The following is a 12,473-nucleotide window of genomic DNA, read 5'->3' as shown; positions in this document are numbered from 1 at the left end:
CACATGTCGCCTTCATCTTAGCTTTAACGGCGAAATTGGTCTACATTCCTATACAAGAGAAACATATATTCGATAGTAATAAAGTAGTTTGTACCTGGAGAGACACCATCGGGGCAGCAGCCGAAAGCGGTGATGTTGCAGGGACAGCCCTTGCCGTCGGGTCCGGTTGCCGCGGTGCTGTTGTCTGCACAGCAACCGAACTCGCTCCCAAAACATCCCTCGTTTGTAACTTCTACAAACGAAAAACAGCTTTTAAACATTTTTTTCTTTATTTAAATTAAAAAAGAGACAAATCATATAAAAGGAATCCTTGTAATTTCAATATAAATAAATCATACTGTTACCTTCCTCTGGGCAACCCTCATTCCTCGGTCCTTTAGATTCAGTCTTGTCATCGGGACAACAGCCGTACCTAAACGAAAAATTAATTAAGATGCGTAAACCTTTTTAAATACATGAATCGAATGATCAATAACCGTTCAACAATTAAATAATTTAAGCTAATAACGATTGCCAAAAATGTTAATTGTTGAGTCATATAACATGGTAAATTAGACGCTGCTTACTTGGATTCTGCACAAGCAGGCTTGGCGGGAGGACAGCCTTGCTGATCGTTATCCTCCGCAGCAGTAACATTGTCGGAGAGGCAACAACCGAAGAGCGTCTCGCTGCAGGCCAGCAGTGGGCAGCCCTGACCGCGAGGACCGGTCGCGGGGGACACTCCGTCAGGGCAACAACCGTGTTTAGTCTCCTTGCACGTCTTTGGACTCTCGCAACCTGGTTTAACATGTAACCATTTTATATCCGAATGTATCCTTTACAGTAGATTAATTTTGAGAAATCTATGTCCACTATGGTGCAGCTTAAGTCACGAAAATTACTCGAGTGTGGTTGGAAAAGTCTTAGTTAAACTTAAAGTAGAGGCAGTAGTAGTAGTAGTCAGAGCTACGGTTTCCGAAACTTCACGTCCAGCGTGTATTTTGCGTGAGTAAAATTAAGGTAGCAAACTCACCTTCTTCGAATGGTCCCTTTGCTGGGGTCCTCTTGTCGGGACAGCATCCGTATTTGCTCTTAATACACTTAGCGACTTTCCTACGCGCCTTGCAGCCTGGTTTCTTTGTGTAAACTTCAACAGTCGTCGTCCAGTCCCATGGAGCTGAGATAACAAATTAATGTTTATTTTTTTTAACCTTTACTAAAGAATATTAAGAAATCTAAGCAATGCATGGCCGAATATCAAAGATAAATACTGTTACGTAATGAAAAAAGCCCTAACACTCACTTGTTCCAATTTCAGTACCCGTCTCCCTTTCAGTTGATATTTCAGTGGTGGACAAGCCTTCCAGTCTGGTCTCAGTTGCACCAGACGATTCCTCAGTACTCGAAATTTCCGTTGTGGATGCACTTTCAATAGACGAACTTGCAGATGTTTCGGAACTTTCCAGTGCTTAAATTGAAAAAACGTAATAAAAGCTATATCTTGTAAAAAAAAGTTAGGAAATTAAGAACGTCTTAAGAGAAACACGATCATCCAAAACAAAAGAATATGTTACTCACTAGATCCACTCGTCGTTGATGTTTCTTCAATAGTTTCTGTAGTAGACGCAGACTCAGTTGTGCTGCCAGTTTCTAAAACAAGGTTTTATTAAATTAAAACATAAAATCTTTCTATTATCAATTTTAATCATACCTTGGAGACTGATAGGTGACCAAAAATAATTGTTATGTAGTCCGTACTAATGACATTATTATTTATGGGAATAAATTATTTATTATAATATAATTATTTTCTCACCTTCTGACGTTTCTTCTTCTTCAGATTCCGATACTTCCGTTGTTGATAATGAACTAGCAGAGACCTCAGTGGTGCTAGATTCTGCACTTTCTGTTTCCGTGCTTGCAATAGAGCTTTCTGTTGTTTCTGAGGATTCAGTGCTCTCTTCTGTAGCACTTTCTGTAGTCGCGCTTGATTCAGATATCGTAGCTTCTTCTGTAGATCCTGTACTTACACCAGCGATAGTTGTTTCTCGATCCGTGGTCTCTGTGGTCGCCAGTGATTCAGCTTCGGTACTTACACTTGATCCAGATTCTGTAGTTGAACTAGTTTCATATTCTGTAGATGCACTAGTTTCAAGGTCAGTTGTTGCATTTGATCCCGATTCGGTAGTCGCACTTGGTTCAGATTCTGTTGTTGCACTAGATTCAGATTCAGTAGTTGCACTAGATCCAGATTCAGTAGTTGCACTGGATTCAGAATCAGTAGTTGCACTAGATCCAGATTCTGTAGTTGCACTTAATTCTGATTCTGTAGATACATTGGATGCAGATTCAGTCAATACACTAGAAACAGATTCTGTAGATGCGCTCGATTCAGATTCCGTAATTTCTGATGATTCAGATTCTGTGGTTTCACTTGATTCGGTCAATGTTGTATCGGTTACAGTGGACTCTGTAATCTCAGTTGGTTCAGATTCAGTAGAGCCTGTGGTTACGAGATCCGTCGTTATGGAGTCGGAGGTGCTAGTTTCTGTAGAAACAGATTCTTCTTTCGTGGCCTTTGTATCTAATTCCGTCGTAACACTACTATCTGTTTCAGACGAATCTGTATCTGATTTTGTTGCTTCGGTTGTAAACAATTCTGTGGTGTCCGTTATTTCAGTCTCTGAACTGAGTGAACTGCTTTCACTTGCTCCTTCCGTGCTTCCACCTTCAGTTGTACCTGTTTCAGTAGCTTCAGTAGAAGCTGAACTTGCGCCTGTTTCCGTCGACTCTGTTCTCTCGGCAATTGTGCTTTCGGTTAAGTCAGTTAACTCTGTTTCGCTAACACTCGATGATGCTCCTGAAAATATTGGTTAAGTTCGCAGTTAAATCCAAATCGACAAAGAGCAATATGGTTATGAATGTTAAAGTTTGATTACAGTAAAAATTCTTGTCTCTGTATTTACCTTCACTAGATCCTGTCAATTCTGTATTTTCTATTGTACTATTTTCTGTGCTGCTATATGACGTTACTGTGCTTTCATCACCAGTTGATTCCGAAATATCCAAAGTTGAACTTGAATCGGTGCTTCCATCTGTGGATACTGTTGGAAAAAATAAAAAATCATGAATATTGTTATCCTGCCCTTTTCCTTACGGAGGGTCGGTGTTTAATATAACCATGAAAAAAACTAAGCATGTATTTTTTACCTTCTGTAATTCCGGTTTCCGTGCTACCACTAACTGAGCTATCTGATATTGTTGACGATGGTTCTGTACTGGATATTGTATCAGTAACTTCAGATTTCTTCGAAGCGGAATATAATGGCTTCTTGCTACTTATTGGAATGAATTCCCCAGTCAGTTCACTTTCACTTTCATCTGTTGTCGACTCTGTCGTGTCAGTGATTGATGTAAATACTGTTGTTTCATCAGTGAAGTCAGTGCCAGTAGATCCACTGCCCGTTTCATCGGTGGTCCAAACATCAGTGGACTCTGTGACGTGAAAAAGAAAATTAAGAGAGATGTAAAATCATTTAAACTACTAACTGACGATACTTTAAGTACAAGTACTAACCTGAACCAGATCCAGTTTCAAGAGTAAATTGAGTTTCATAATCACCGGAACCTTCATAATCTGTAAAAAGTTTTTATTAATTACATTCTAACAAGTCCTTGTATAAAACATTAATAATAAAGGACAAAATATATTACCAGTGACTGGACCATCGCTGAACATTACGTCTTCTATCTGAAAAGAGATCAAATAATAACAACTCTCGTACATAAAATAAGAGAAAAAGCGTTGTATACTGTCACAAAACATATGCGACAAAGTATAAATAAGTACATAAATTTACACACCGTGACGCCACTAGGTCCGATCGCCTCAGCACCGGCCTCAGGGTAGTCTTCTTCGATACATTCCTCGTAGTCGTAGTAATCGTCAGCCGCAGTCGCAGCTTTAGCCGGTGACGTTTTGATGTCATCTTTTAGAAAATTAAATAACCCGTGTTTATGCAAATTGTCGAAAAACTAACAAGTGACTGACGTGATGATGGTTGATGGCCTGAAGCCGGTCAAAATAGATATAATATACGGGTCCTTACTCTGCAGAACAGAACACAAGCAATTGTTAGTCTTTGACATCTTGATAACACTTACTGGTGCAAGGTTCAGTGTTGCAAGCTTGCATCGCTTCCAGTATGGTATCCTCAGGACATGTCTTCACTTCGACACCACCGCTCAAGCACATCACGCGGCGGTACTGTTGACCGCCACCGCAATCTTTTGTACACTGTCCAGAAGAATCAGAAAAAGTTATACATCTGTCAAAACAGTACACGATATAATTCACAGAAAAACGTTTCATAAATAAAGAAAGCGGCTTACATTAGACCATGGTCCAGCGTACCACTTGGCATCGCATTTCTCCGACGGTACCTCGCAGGGCTTTGTATCGTTGTAGCGTAGTTTACTGTCGCAGCGGTCGTCATCCACCTTGATCACCGACGCGCCGTCAAATAGACCGCAGAACACTCGCCGGCTTTGGATACCTTTTCCGCACTCAACTGAACACTGGAACAAACAGTTTTATGTCAATAACATCTGACTCAAAGACCTAATTCCGAAAGGCATAACTTAAATATCTGTAATATAAACTCTTACTACCGCAATCAGATTAGTATAAAAAATCTACATTAAGTGACTATTTAGGTTACCATTAAATGGCTCTGAGTACGGCAGTCAGACTGACACGCAAAAGATAGGCTGTTTTCCAGTTCTATCGAAACTTGCCTTGCTCCACTGAGTGGCGTACCACAGTAGCTGGCAGGAAGGCAGCTTAGTGCGGTCGCAGGGCTCCTCCAGCACCGGCGCTGGGTGGTACGAACAGAAGCTAGAGTTCACCACTTTATGCATGCTGGTGGCGCAGTGAGCTACCCGCGTGCGCACTGATGATGTACACGTGTCACACTGAAATACAAACAAAACTAATATCAATAGTTAGTAACATAAAAAATTAATGTAAGTATTTCTCGCCATTGTATACCCTTTTGGGGTCTTCCGTTGATCCCAGAGGGCACTTTGAGGGTCACTGATGAAGACTATATACATGTTACTCACCCCAGACCAATCAGAGAGAACCCAGTCGACACCCTCGCAGGGGCGCAGCATACAGCTCTGCTCTGTGGCCGGTTTCTCCTCCTCGCACATTGCGTCCTCAAACACTTCCACCTTTCCGTTGATCTTCTGATGGCAAACCACTTGCCGCGTCTGCTTGCCTTCGTCGCAGAGTTTGTCGCACTGGAGAAATACGATAAATTAGCGAAAATCAGTTTAAAAAAAGACCATATTCGGACATAAATATAGACGTAGAGGTTTTTCTCTATTAGTTATGTTATTTTTTATTACCGGTTTCCAAGGTCCAGCGAACCAGGTGGGGCAAGTGGCGTTCCTGTTACACTCCTGGTATAGCTCGGGTTTGGGGCCCAGCAGGTCGAAGCACTCCTTGTCCGCTACTATTGACTGCAGCCTGAAAGTATCATCATGTGGCATTATATCATAGTCATTAATCAAATAAAATATTATATTATATTGAAATAAGTTTACCCATTAACGATGATCTTCTGACAGTAGACTTGTCTGGACCTAGTGCCACCTTCCCCGCAAGGCTTGGAGCATGGACCCCAAGGTTCGTCCACCCAGCGCGGTGGGCAGGGGTCCGTGTTGCAGGTCTGATCGGTGACAGGTTTGAGGCCGGTATCACACAGACTGTCCTCTACTACCTCCAGTTCCTCTCTCGACCGACACGTCACTTGTCGACTCTGGGTCCCTAAAGCGGATAAAAATATATGTAGACTAAATAGATTTGTATGAAAGATGGTATGACGCAGCGCCAGTGTGTCTTAAAGTTTCATACCTCCGCCGCATGTGGCGCTGCAGGGGGTGAATTCCCCGTAGACCCAGTTGTATTGCTGGTTCGGAGGTGGCGCTAGTGCGGTGGGCAGACTGTATTCGTACTCGATACCAACGTTCTCGTCTTGTAGTAGCAGCTGAAATCAAGAAGATGCCAGTTCGAAACGTGTAAGCAAAAGACGAAGGAAGAGACGAGTGAAGGGATTTAAAATTATTGGCGATTTAGGTTACACTACTAACCGAGAGGTACAAGGGTTCTGTTGTTGGTCCGAGGCAGCGCAGCTTGTCGGGCGCGGCGAAACCCTGCTGGCTGCGCTCGTAGTGCCAGGTGGCGCCGGCTATCGTCAGACTGCGAGGGAAGTCGATGTGGTACTCCCCGTTTAGATAATATACGTTGTCTTGCTTCGATCTTAAAGCTTTAATCAAAATAAATTTAGAAATAAATATAAAAAGTAAGTAAATGAGCATGTATCTTTTTTCTCATTTCTTACCTAAGTAATTGTTTGATGCTCGCACTTCCGAAATATAAATGCTCGTTGAGCCTTGAGGTATTAGCAAGACGTCGTTATAGCCTGTAAATTAAAGAAAAAATTGTAAAATTCTGTATAAATATGGCAAAGAATAATATCTTAAAAGCTTTGCAGAGTAATTTAATTATCGTACAAGTGATAAAATTAAGTAGAGATTAAAAACTTGTAAAGAATTGCTGTGCAAGTAAACGTTTACCTTTCCTGAGGTCAGAGCTGTCGATGAGCCCGGAGATGGTGCGGCAGTTGGTGCCGTTCCCGCGGCACTCGCGGCACTTATCTTCGTGCGCATTGGACCCCAGCATCATGTCGCAACCTACCGGCTGTTTTTAGTTGGAATAAATTTTATGCCAGTTATACGGTTTTTATATATTTAATATCTTAGCCTATTCCTAGGAATCGAATTATATTGTTCGGAGAGATCACAGCGCTTTTTTTCATTACCAGAAAATTGTGCGTTACCTGACAGGTGCCATTGACGCAGACGTCGAAGGACTCGTCGTTGCATCTGGTGCCATCCACCACTTTGGTCTTCTGTCGGAAGTAGAAGCGTTCGCCGCGCGGCATACAGTTCAGTTCGCATGGGTTTGGGGCGTTCGTATATGGTAGCCATCTGTAGCCAACAAGCTTAGACATAGTATTGTGAAAAGAAGAAGGTTTACTATTGTGATAAAAGAATACATACTTATATTTGATTCCCCTGAAAGCGATGTCATCATACTCTGCGCACTGCTCCGCACGGAAGTCGACAGTCTCTGGACAGTCCTGCGTTTGGCATGAGAAGTACTTAGTGTCGCCGCCCGTGCATAGCGGCTGACCTTCGGGACTGGAGTCAAAGAAACACAAATTTAATGGTAACTGTATTGGGTAAATTCCATTGATAAAGTGATCAGCTAAATTGGAGATAATGTACCGTACTATAGATTGTAAGATAAGCTAAAAGAGAGTAGATTTGTCTGGTTGTCTTCAACGACAAAAATTAGCGTAATGGTAGCAGGCAGAGATGGTCAGCTGTACTAACCTAACTTCTAAACATATTCTCTTCTGGCTGGCGACGCCGCCGCCGCAGGTGCGCGAGCATGGGCTGACCTCGCCCCACTCCCCCCAAGCGCCGGAGCCCTCGCCCCCGGGCAGCACGTAGGACGCTGGCAGGTACAGACCCGCTCCCTGCCGCCTGTGCCTGCTGCGGTGACGGGATAGCTGCACCAATATAACACAAATTGACTTATAGGAGTCATTTAAACACTACATTTCTGACCACTTGTTCCATTAAGGTTAAGTGTTGAGGTCTCTAAGGACCTTTAGAGTACATTAAGCAATAGATATCTAGAGGCCGTCAGATGGGATAAAACTTCCATAATAAAAAAGTCGTTTTCACATACCTTCCGAATTACTATTTAAAACGATAAATATCGAAAATAATTATAGTATAGAGTAATTTTAATTCATCTTTCCATCAAATTGCATCATAACCTCCAAATCAAGTTACGAAATAAATTCTATGATAGCTTTTAAAAATATTTTCCCACAGATGCACTTATTGTACGTACGCCGTTACAATATTTACAATATAAACGAATTAAATTTTGATTGCTTCAATTACAATAACGTAATCTGATATTGAAACAGTTACGAAATAAATATCAGATTGAATTATTTACATTTAAATAACTTAATAACACTTAGCACTGATAGCTTAACGGTAACTTATTCAGAGTCCAAATAGAAATCTATGTATGTACATATAGAGTACTATTATACTAATCTATGTACTGTCTAGCAAAATTAGTGCGGATCTCACTCAACATAAATGACCATTCTTGATAGAACTTGAATGAAATAAAAGAATAACAACAATTATCACTTTATTAAAAGGCATTTAGAAAGACTCAAGAACTTAAAAATCCTTAATTTTATAACTACTTTTTACGTCTACTTATTACAGATCGAATAATTGCTCTATTTAAAATGATAGGCGTTAAGAAGCAGAGAATTACGAAAGTTTCCCAATCCTTGATATGTCGTTGGAATGTTGGTTTGATTGTATCTGTTCCCGCACAGAGCCCTCTATTGGACGTTGACTGAGAAGTTTAAAATCGTAAAAGTAAAGCTGGGCTCACATGGTGTGTAAATAGAACCCTGTATTGTTTTGAAATATACATTTTACTACTAAATCGTTTCCAACAGAGCTTTTTACGTATAATTTACATTTTATCATGGGTATTTAAAAAAATCTGATCTGGGGGTGCGACTGTTCTCCCGCCAATGCACTATGGTACCAGAGGTCGTTCCAATTTATATACTTAGTTTTACATAGTTTGTATGAACACCGTTTTACAATTTTAGCATTTAAAGCATATTATTTTTATTTATTACTCGATAAAACTTTAACCAATGTCGACCCAGCTTATGGTTTAAAATTGCGATCACCGCGAGAACTTTCTGAACGAGCTTTGTAAGTCAATGTTTTGTAGATAAACAAACGGCGCCGGGTCGCGGAGGTTGTCAAGAGTGTTGCAACGAACGGCAACTAAACTGAATTGCTTATAATAATAGCTATTTCAACTTTACTCATATCGTAATAGCTGCTTCACATAATAAAATTGCAAACACTCAATTAAGTAATCTAATAAAGTTATAATGCCGTAAAAGAAGTCGTTGTGAAAATGTTAAGCTTCAACAATATGAGTCTCTGACTCTTATGTCCTTAAACACCGGCACCCACGTTTCACCACATTTTTGGGCCGAAGATGAGATCATTAATAGATATAGATAGACCTTCCTAAAGATATTCAATCGTAAATAGATTTTAACAGAAAGTAGACCAATGGGTATTAAGAAATCAATATCCTTGTCACCTTTTATGGTTTTCTATGCAAGTAAAACTACTTAATATAGTTTGTGTTGAATTTATTATACAAGAAAAACTTGCTATGTAAGTCACGATTAGGAGCTTTCAAGAAAAGAGCATACAAATACTCTAAAAGGCAAGCAAATGCATCTGCGGTTCGTTTAGTTTTGCGGATGTACATGGGCATCGGATCAATGTTTCGGTTAATGTTTGGGGATCCGTTGCTCGTTTGCCTCCCTTATGCTATAAAATAGTTTAGATACGTACTCTTCAAGTTTATTATTATTAGCAATCAAAAGGTTTATGAATAGATTTATAGTTAGCATAATAAAATTGAGAATAGTGACCAGAAACCTTTAAGACATTTATTCATCACGATTCACTTACTTTTAATTTTTTCACGTGTTGACTGAATCAATAAAAGTTACTTTAAATAAGTTTATTTAAAATCACTTTCAGCTACGTGTTGATGGAATAGTGTACATCATTGTGTTATTTTTAACATTACGTTAATTGTTAAGACCATTCCAAAACTTATACATATGCATTTTAAAATCTATATATACAAAAGAAAGTCGTGTTAGTTACACTATTTATAATTCGAGATCGGTCGAACTGCTTTAGCTGAAAATTGATGGGGAGGTAGCTTAGAACCAGGAAACGGCCATAGGATAATTTTTACCCCGTTTTCTATTTTTTTTTATTCCGCGCGGACGGAGTCGCGGGTAAAAGCTAGTGTTAAATAATAGATGAACATTTAAATCCAAATACTAGAGGTAGTATAACTATAAGTTGAATCGGATCTAAAAAATACCTACTTAAAGAATTAAGTACATTAGAGTTTAATTAAAGGTAACTTTTACAAAAGTATATCACATTGATCTTACCATAGACAATGTGAAAACTTTTAAGTATATGAATTAATAAATAATCGGCATTTTGTGACTTCATAATTGCTAAAATGTCGAAGTTTTAAATGTATTTCGAGACAACAACCTCATAAATTGGTCCGTAACGGTTGTGCGTGCCGCCCAAGTGAATGTGACTCCCGAAATAGTGCGTAATGGGACTAAGCGTGACTCTCTGTGACTTTCTGTGACTATGTGCGACTGTTGCCTGTCTCTGACTAATAACTGACGCGCGGGTCTTGATTAATTACATTTAAAATGTTCACATGCTTTTTAATTTCATTCAGTTAGGGTTGCAACAATATATTAAAAAATTGTAAGAAAATTTGTGTGATATTTATTTTAGCGAAGCTAATTGTGAGAAAATGCTGTCACTTATTTTGGTAATTGTCTTATACTGCAATTTTAAATTAACAGCATAAATAAAAAGCAACTCTTATATTAACTTTCCAAAGTAAGTTTGAATTTTTTTCATAAAATTTTCTTTAAATGTTCAACCCTAGTATAGTATTTACATAACTATAACGTAATGATGTCTGGCAATGCTGGCAATGATCTCACGCAGCGCCATCTCGCGATGAAATCGAAAGTAACGCATCTCACTAACAATATGATGCATATTTCAAATTCCGAAGATCCAACGACTTGAAATACTTCTTTTCTCTGTAGGTTTAAATCTTAATGACCGGCCTATTGTAGGCCTATTATAGACTTAATGCTTTGTAAAATAAAAACTAGAAAACTTAATTTGTAATTGTAAATATTAGTGATAAAGTTTGAAAGGCTACTTTATTTTATTATCTATAATTCTAATCTAGATAAGGCCTAGTGACCATAAACAATAGATGTAAGTTAATATGGTTCTCTATTAAGTGATGATGTCTTTGTTACTTCAACGTCGTAGCCTATTCAATGAGCAAAATGTCAAAGTTCAGTGAAGTTATACAATAACATTCATGACCCTGGACCGAGAAGCTGTGCAGTAAAATGAGTTTCTTATTGTTACGTAGTTTGAGATGAGTGTTTTAAGAAGATTGCCTAATCATCCACATTAAATAGACCATTGTCCGATGTTAATCGATCAGGCGTCCGCCACTCGCCACTAGATGGCGATGCGCCGGTCAAAGTCAAGGGCCTCGCGGTCAATAGCAGCTTCGTGGACTTATGAAATACTATTTGTTTGCTTTAGGGCTGGCAAATATTAACAAAATAAATATATATTCCATTTAAGCAGCCTTATAGTACGCAAAGAAAAGCTAACGAGAAGTTTTAACTCATAATGTGATTGAAAAATAAGATATTTCGTCCAAACGTACCTACTTAATGGATTGAAAAAAAATGAGCAATAAAACATTAAAACACCATAATTACTACTCGAAACAGTGGAACATCAAGAAAGAAATAATTTTGTTTTTTTCGAATACAATATAAGAACTTACGGGACTATCTTCTAAAGGTTATGTGGTCTAATTTCTAGTTGACAAATTAAAATCTTTGGTGAGTGTCTATATTTGGTATCTTCGTAAATGAGACATCCCTGTCTCGATTTAGCGTCCGCTGTAGCGTCTTCCTGCAATAAATTAACTTTCCGGCGTCGCACAGATAATGTCTCGCCTCGTGCTTCCTTCTGACAGCTTGTGAGCTGTAGCTCGGCTTACGTTAGCTTTTGTTGAAATGTATTATCTAAATTTTGTTGTGATTTTTTTTCATTGATTAGAATTATAATACACTAGCTTTTACCCGCAACTCCGCCCGCGCGGAATAAAAAAAATTCACACAAGATAAAAAAGTTCCCATGTCCGTTTCCTGGTTCTAAGCTACCTCCCCATCAATTTTCAGCTAAATCAGTTCGGCCGATCTTGAGTTATAAATAGTGTAACTAACACGACTTTCTTTTATATATATAAGATGTTCTATACGGCCGCACTTGGTACACTTCTTGGTCAAAAGTCAGTTATGTGTAACTGGTTCTAACTGTCCTTTGTCCTTGTCCTTTCTATAAGTCAATTTCGTGTGATTTATTAAGAGGACAAGAGTAACATAGTAGTTATTGGTAATTGTACCCCCAATAACTACATAATATTGGTGTAAGTTAACATTTTCTCAGGTTCGAATTTAAAATGATCAGAAATAGTATTAGAATTTCGTCCCGACCACTGGTGGCTTTTATTGCAGTGATTAAATAAATTACTCGTTAATACTTACATTGTGTGTGTGATGATGCCTTGTTGCGGTCCAAACTAAGTAATTACTTAATACGATGGCTGCTAGCAGCAGCGATCTGAAACAAAA

The 12,473-nt window shown here is 38.9% G+C and overlaps 2 protein-coding genes across 4 annotated transcripts in view; both read right to left on the bottom strand.

The window, feature by feature from the left end:
* Positions 1-3,963, bottom strand: part of LOC106716114 (papilin) — a 25,326-nt gene extending 21,363 nt beyond the window's left edge. For all 3 annotated transcript variants that reach the window (XM_045681836.1, XM_045681838.1, XM_045681837.1), the window contains exons 1-12: positions 3,844-3,963; positions 3,694-3,730; positions 3,557-3,616; positions 3,190-3,474; positions 2,946-3,083; positions 1,796-2,839; positions 1,558-1,629; positions 1,283-1,447; positions 1,013-1,156; positions 567-777; positions 345-412; positions 95-232 (exon numbers count right to left, since the gene is read on the bottom strand). In XM_045681836.1, the coding sequence (XP_045537792.1) occupies positions 95-232; positions 345-412; positions 567-777; positions 1,013-1,156; positions 1,283-1,447; positions 1,558-1,629; positions 1,796-2,839; positions 2,946-3,083; positions 3,190-3,474; positions 3,557-3,616; positions 3,694-3,718 (2,350 nt within the window). In that variant the 5' untranslated portion in view covers positions 3,719-3,730; positions 3,844-3,963. The remainder of the gene's footprint in view (positions 1-94; positions 233-344; positions 413-566; positions 778-1,012; positions 1,157-1,282; positions 1,448-1,557; positions 1,630-1,795; positions 2,840-2,945; positions 3,084-3,189; positions 3,475-3,556; positions 3,617-3,693; positions 3,731-3,843) is intronic.
* On the bottom strand, positions 3,727-12,473 carry LOC123721908 (papilin-like; the record flags this gene model as incomplete). The annotated part of the gene is made up of 16 exons (XM_045682017.1): positions 3,727-3,730; positions 3,830-3,968; positions 4,144-4,276; positions 4,372-4,557; positions 4,777-4,953; positions 5,104-5,283; positions 5,392-5,512; positions 5,590-5,812; positions 5,900-6,032; positions 6,136-6,311; positions 6,387-6,467; positions 6,622-6,745; positions 6,885-7,035; positions 7,108-7,248; positions 7,444-7,622; positions 12,387-12,473. Coding segments are annotated over 16 exons (2,235 nt in total), but the record flags the coding sequence as incomplete, so codon positions are not given.

This window comes from Papilio machaon, chromosome 17 (assembly GCF_912999745.1).
Source record: "Papilio machaon chromosome 17, ilPapMach1.1, whole genome shotgun sequence".
Lineage (NCBI taxonomy): Eukaryota > Metazoa > Arthropoda > Insecta > Lepidoptera > Papilionidae > Papilio > Papilio machaon.
Note: the sequence above shows the minus strand (reverse complement) of the source record. Positions and strands in the feature narration are given on the sequence as shown.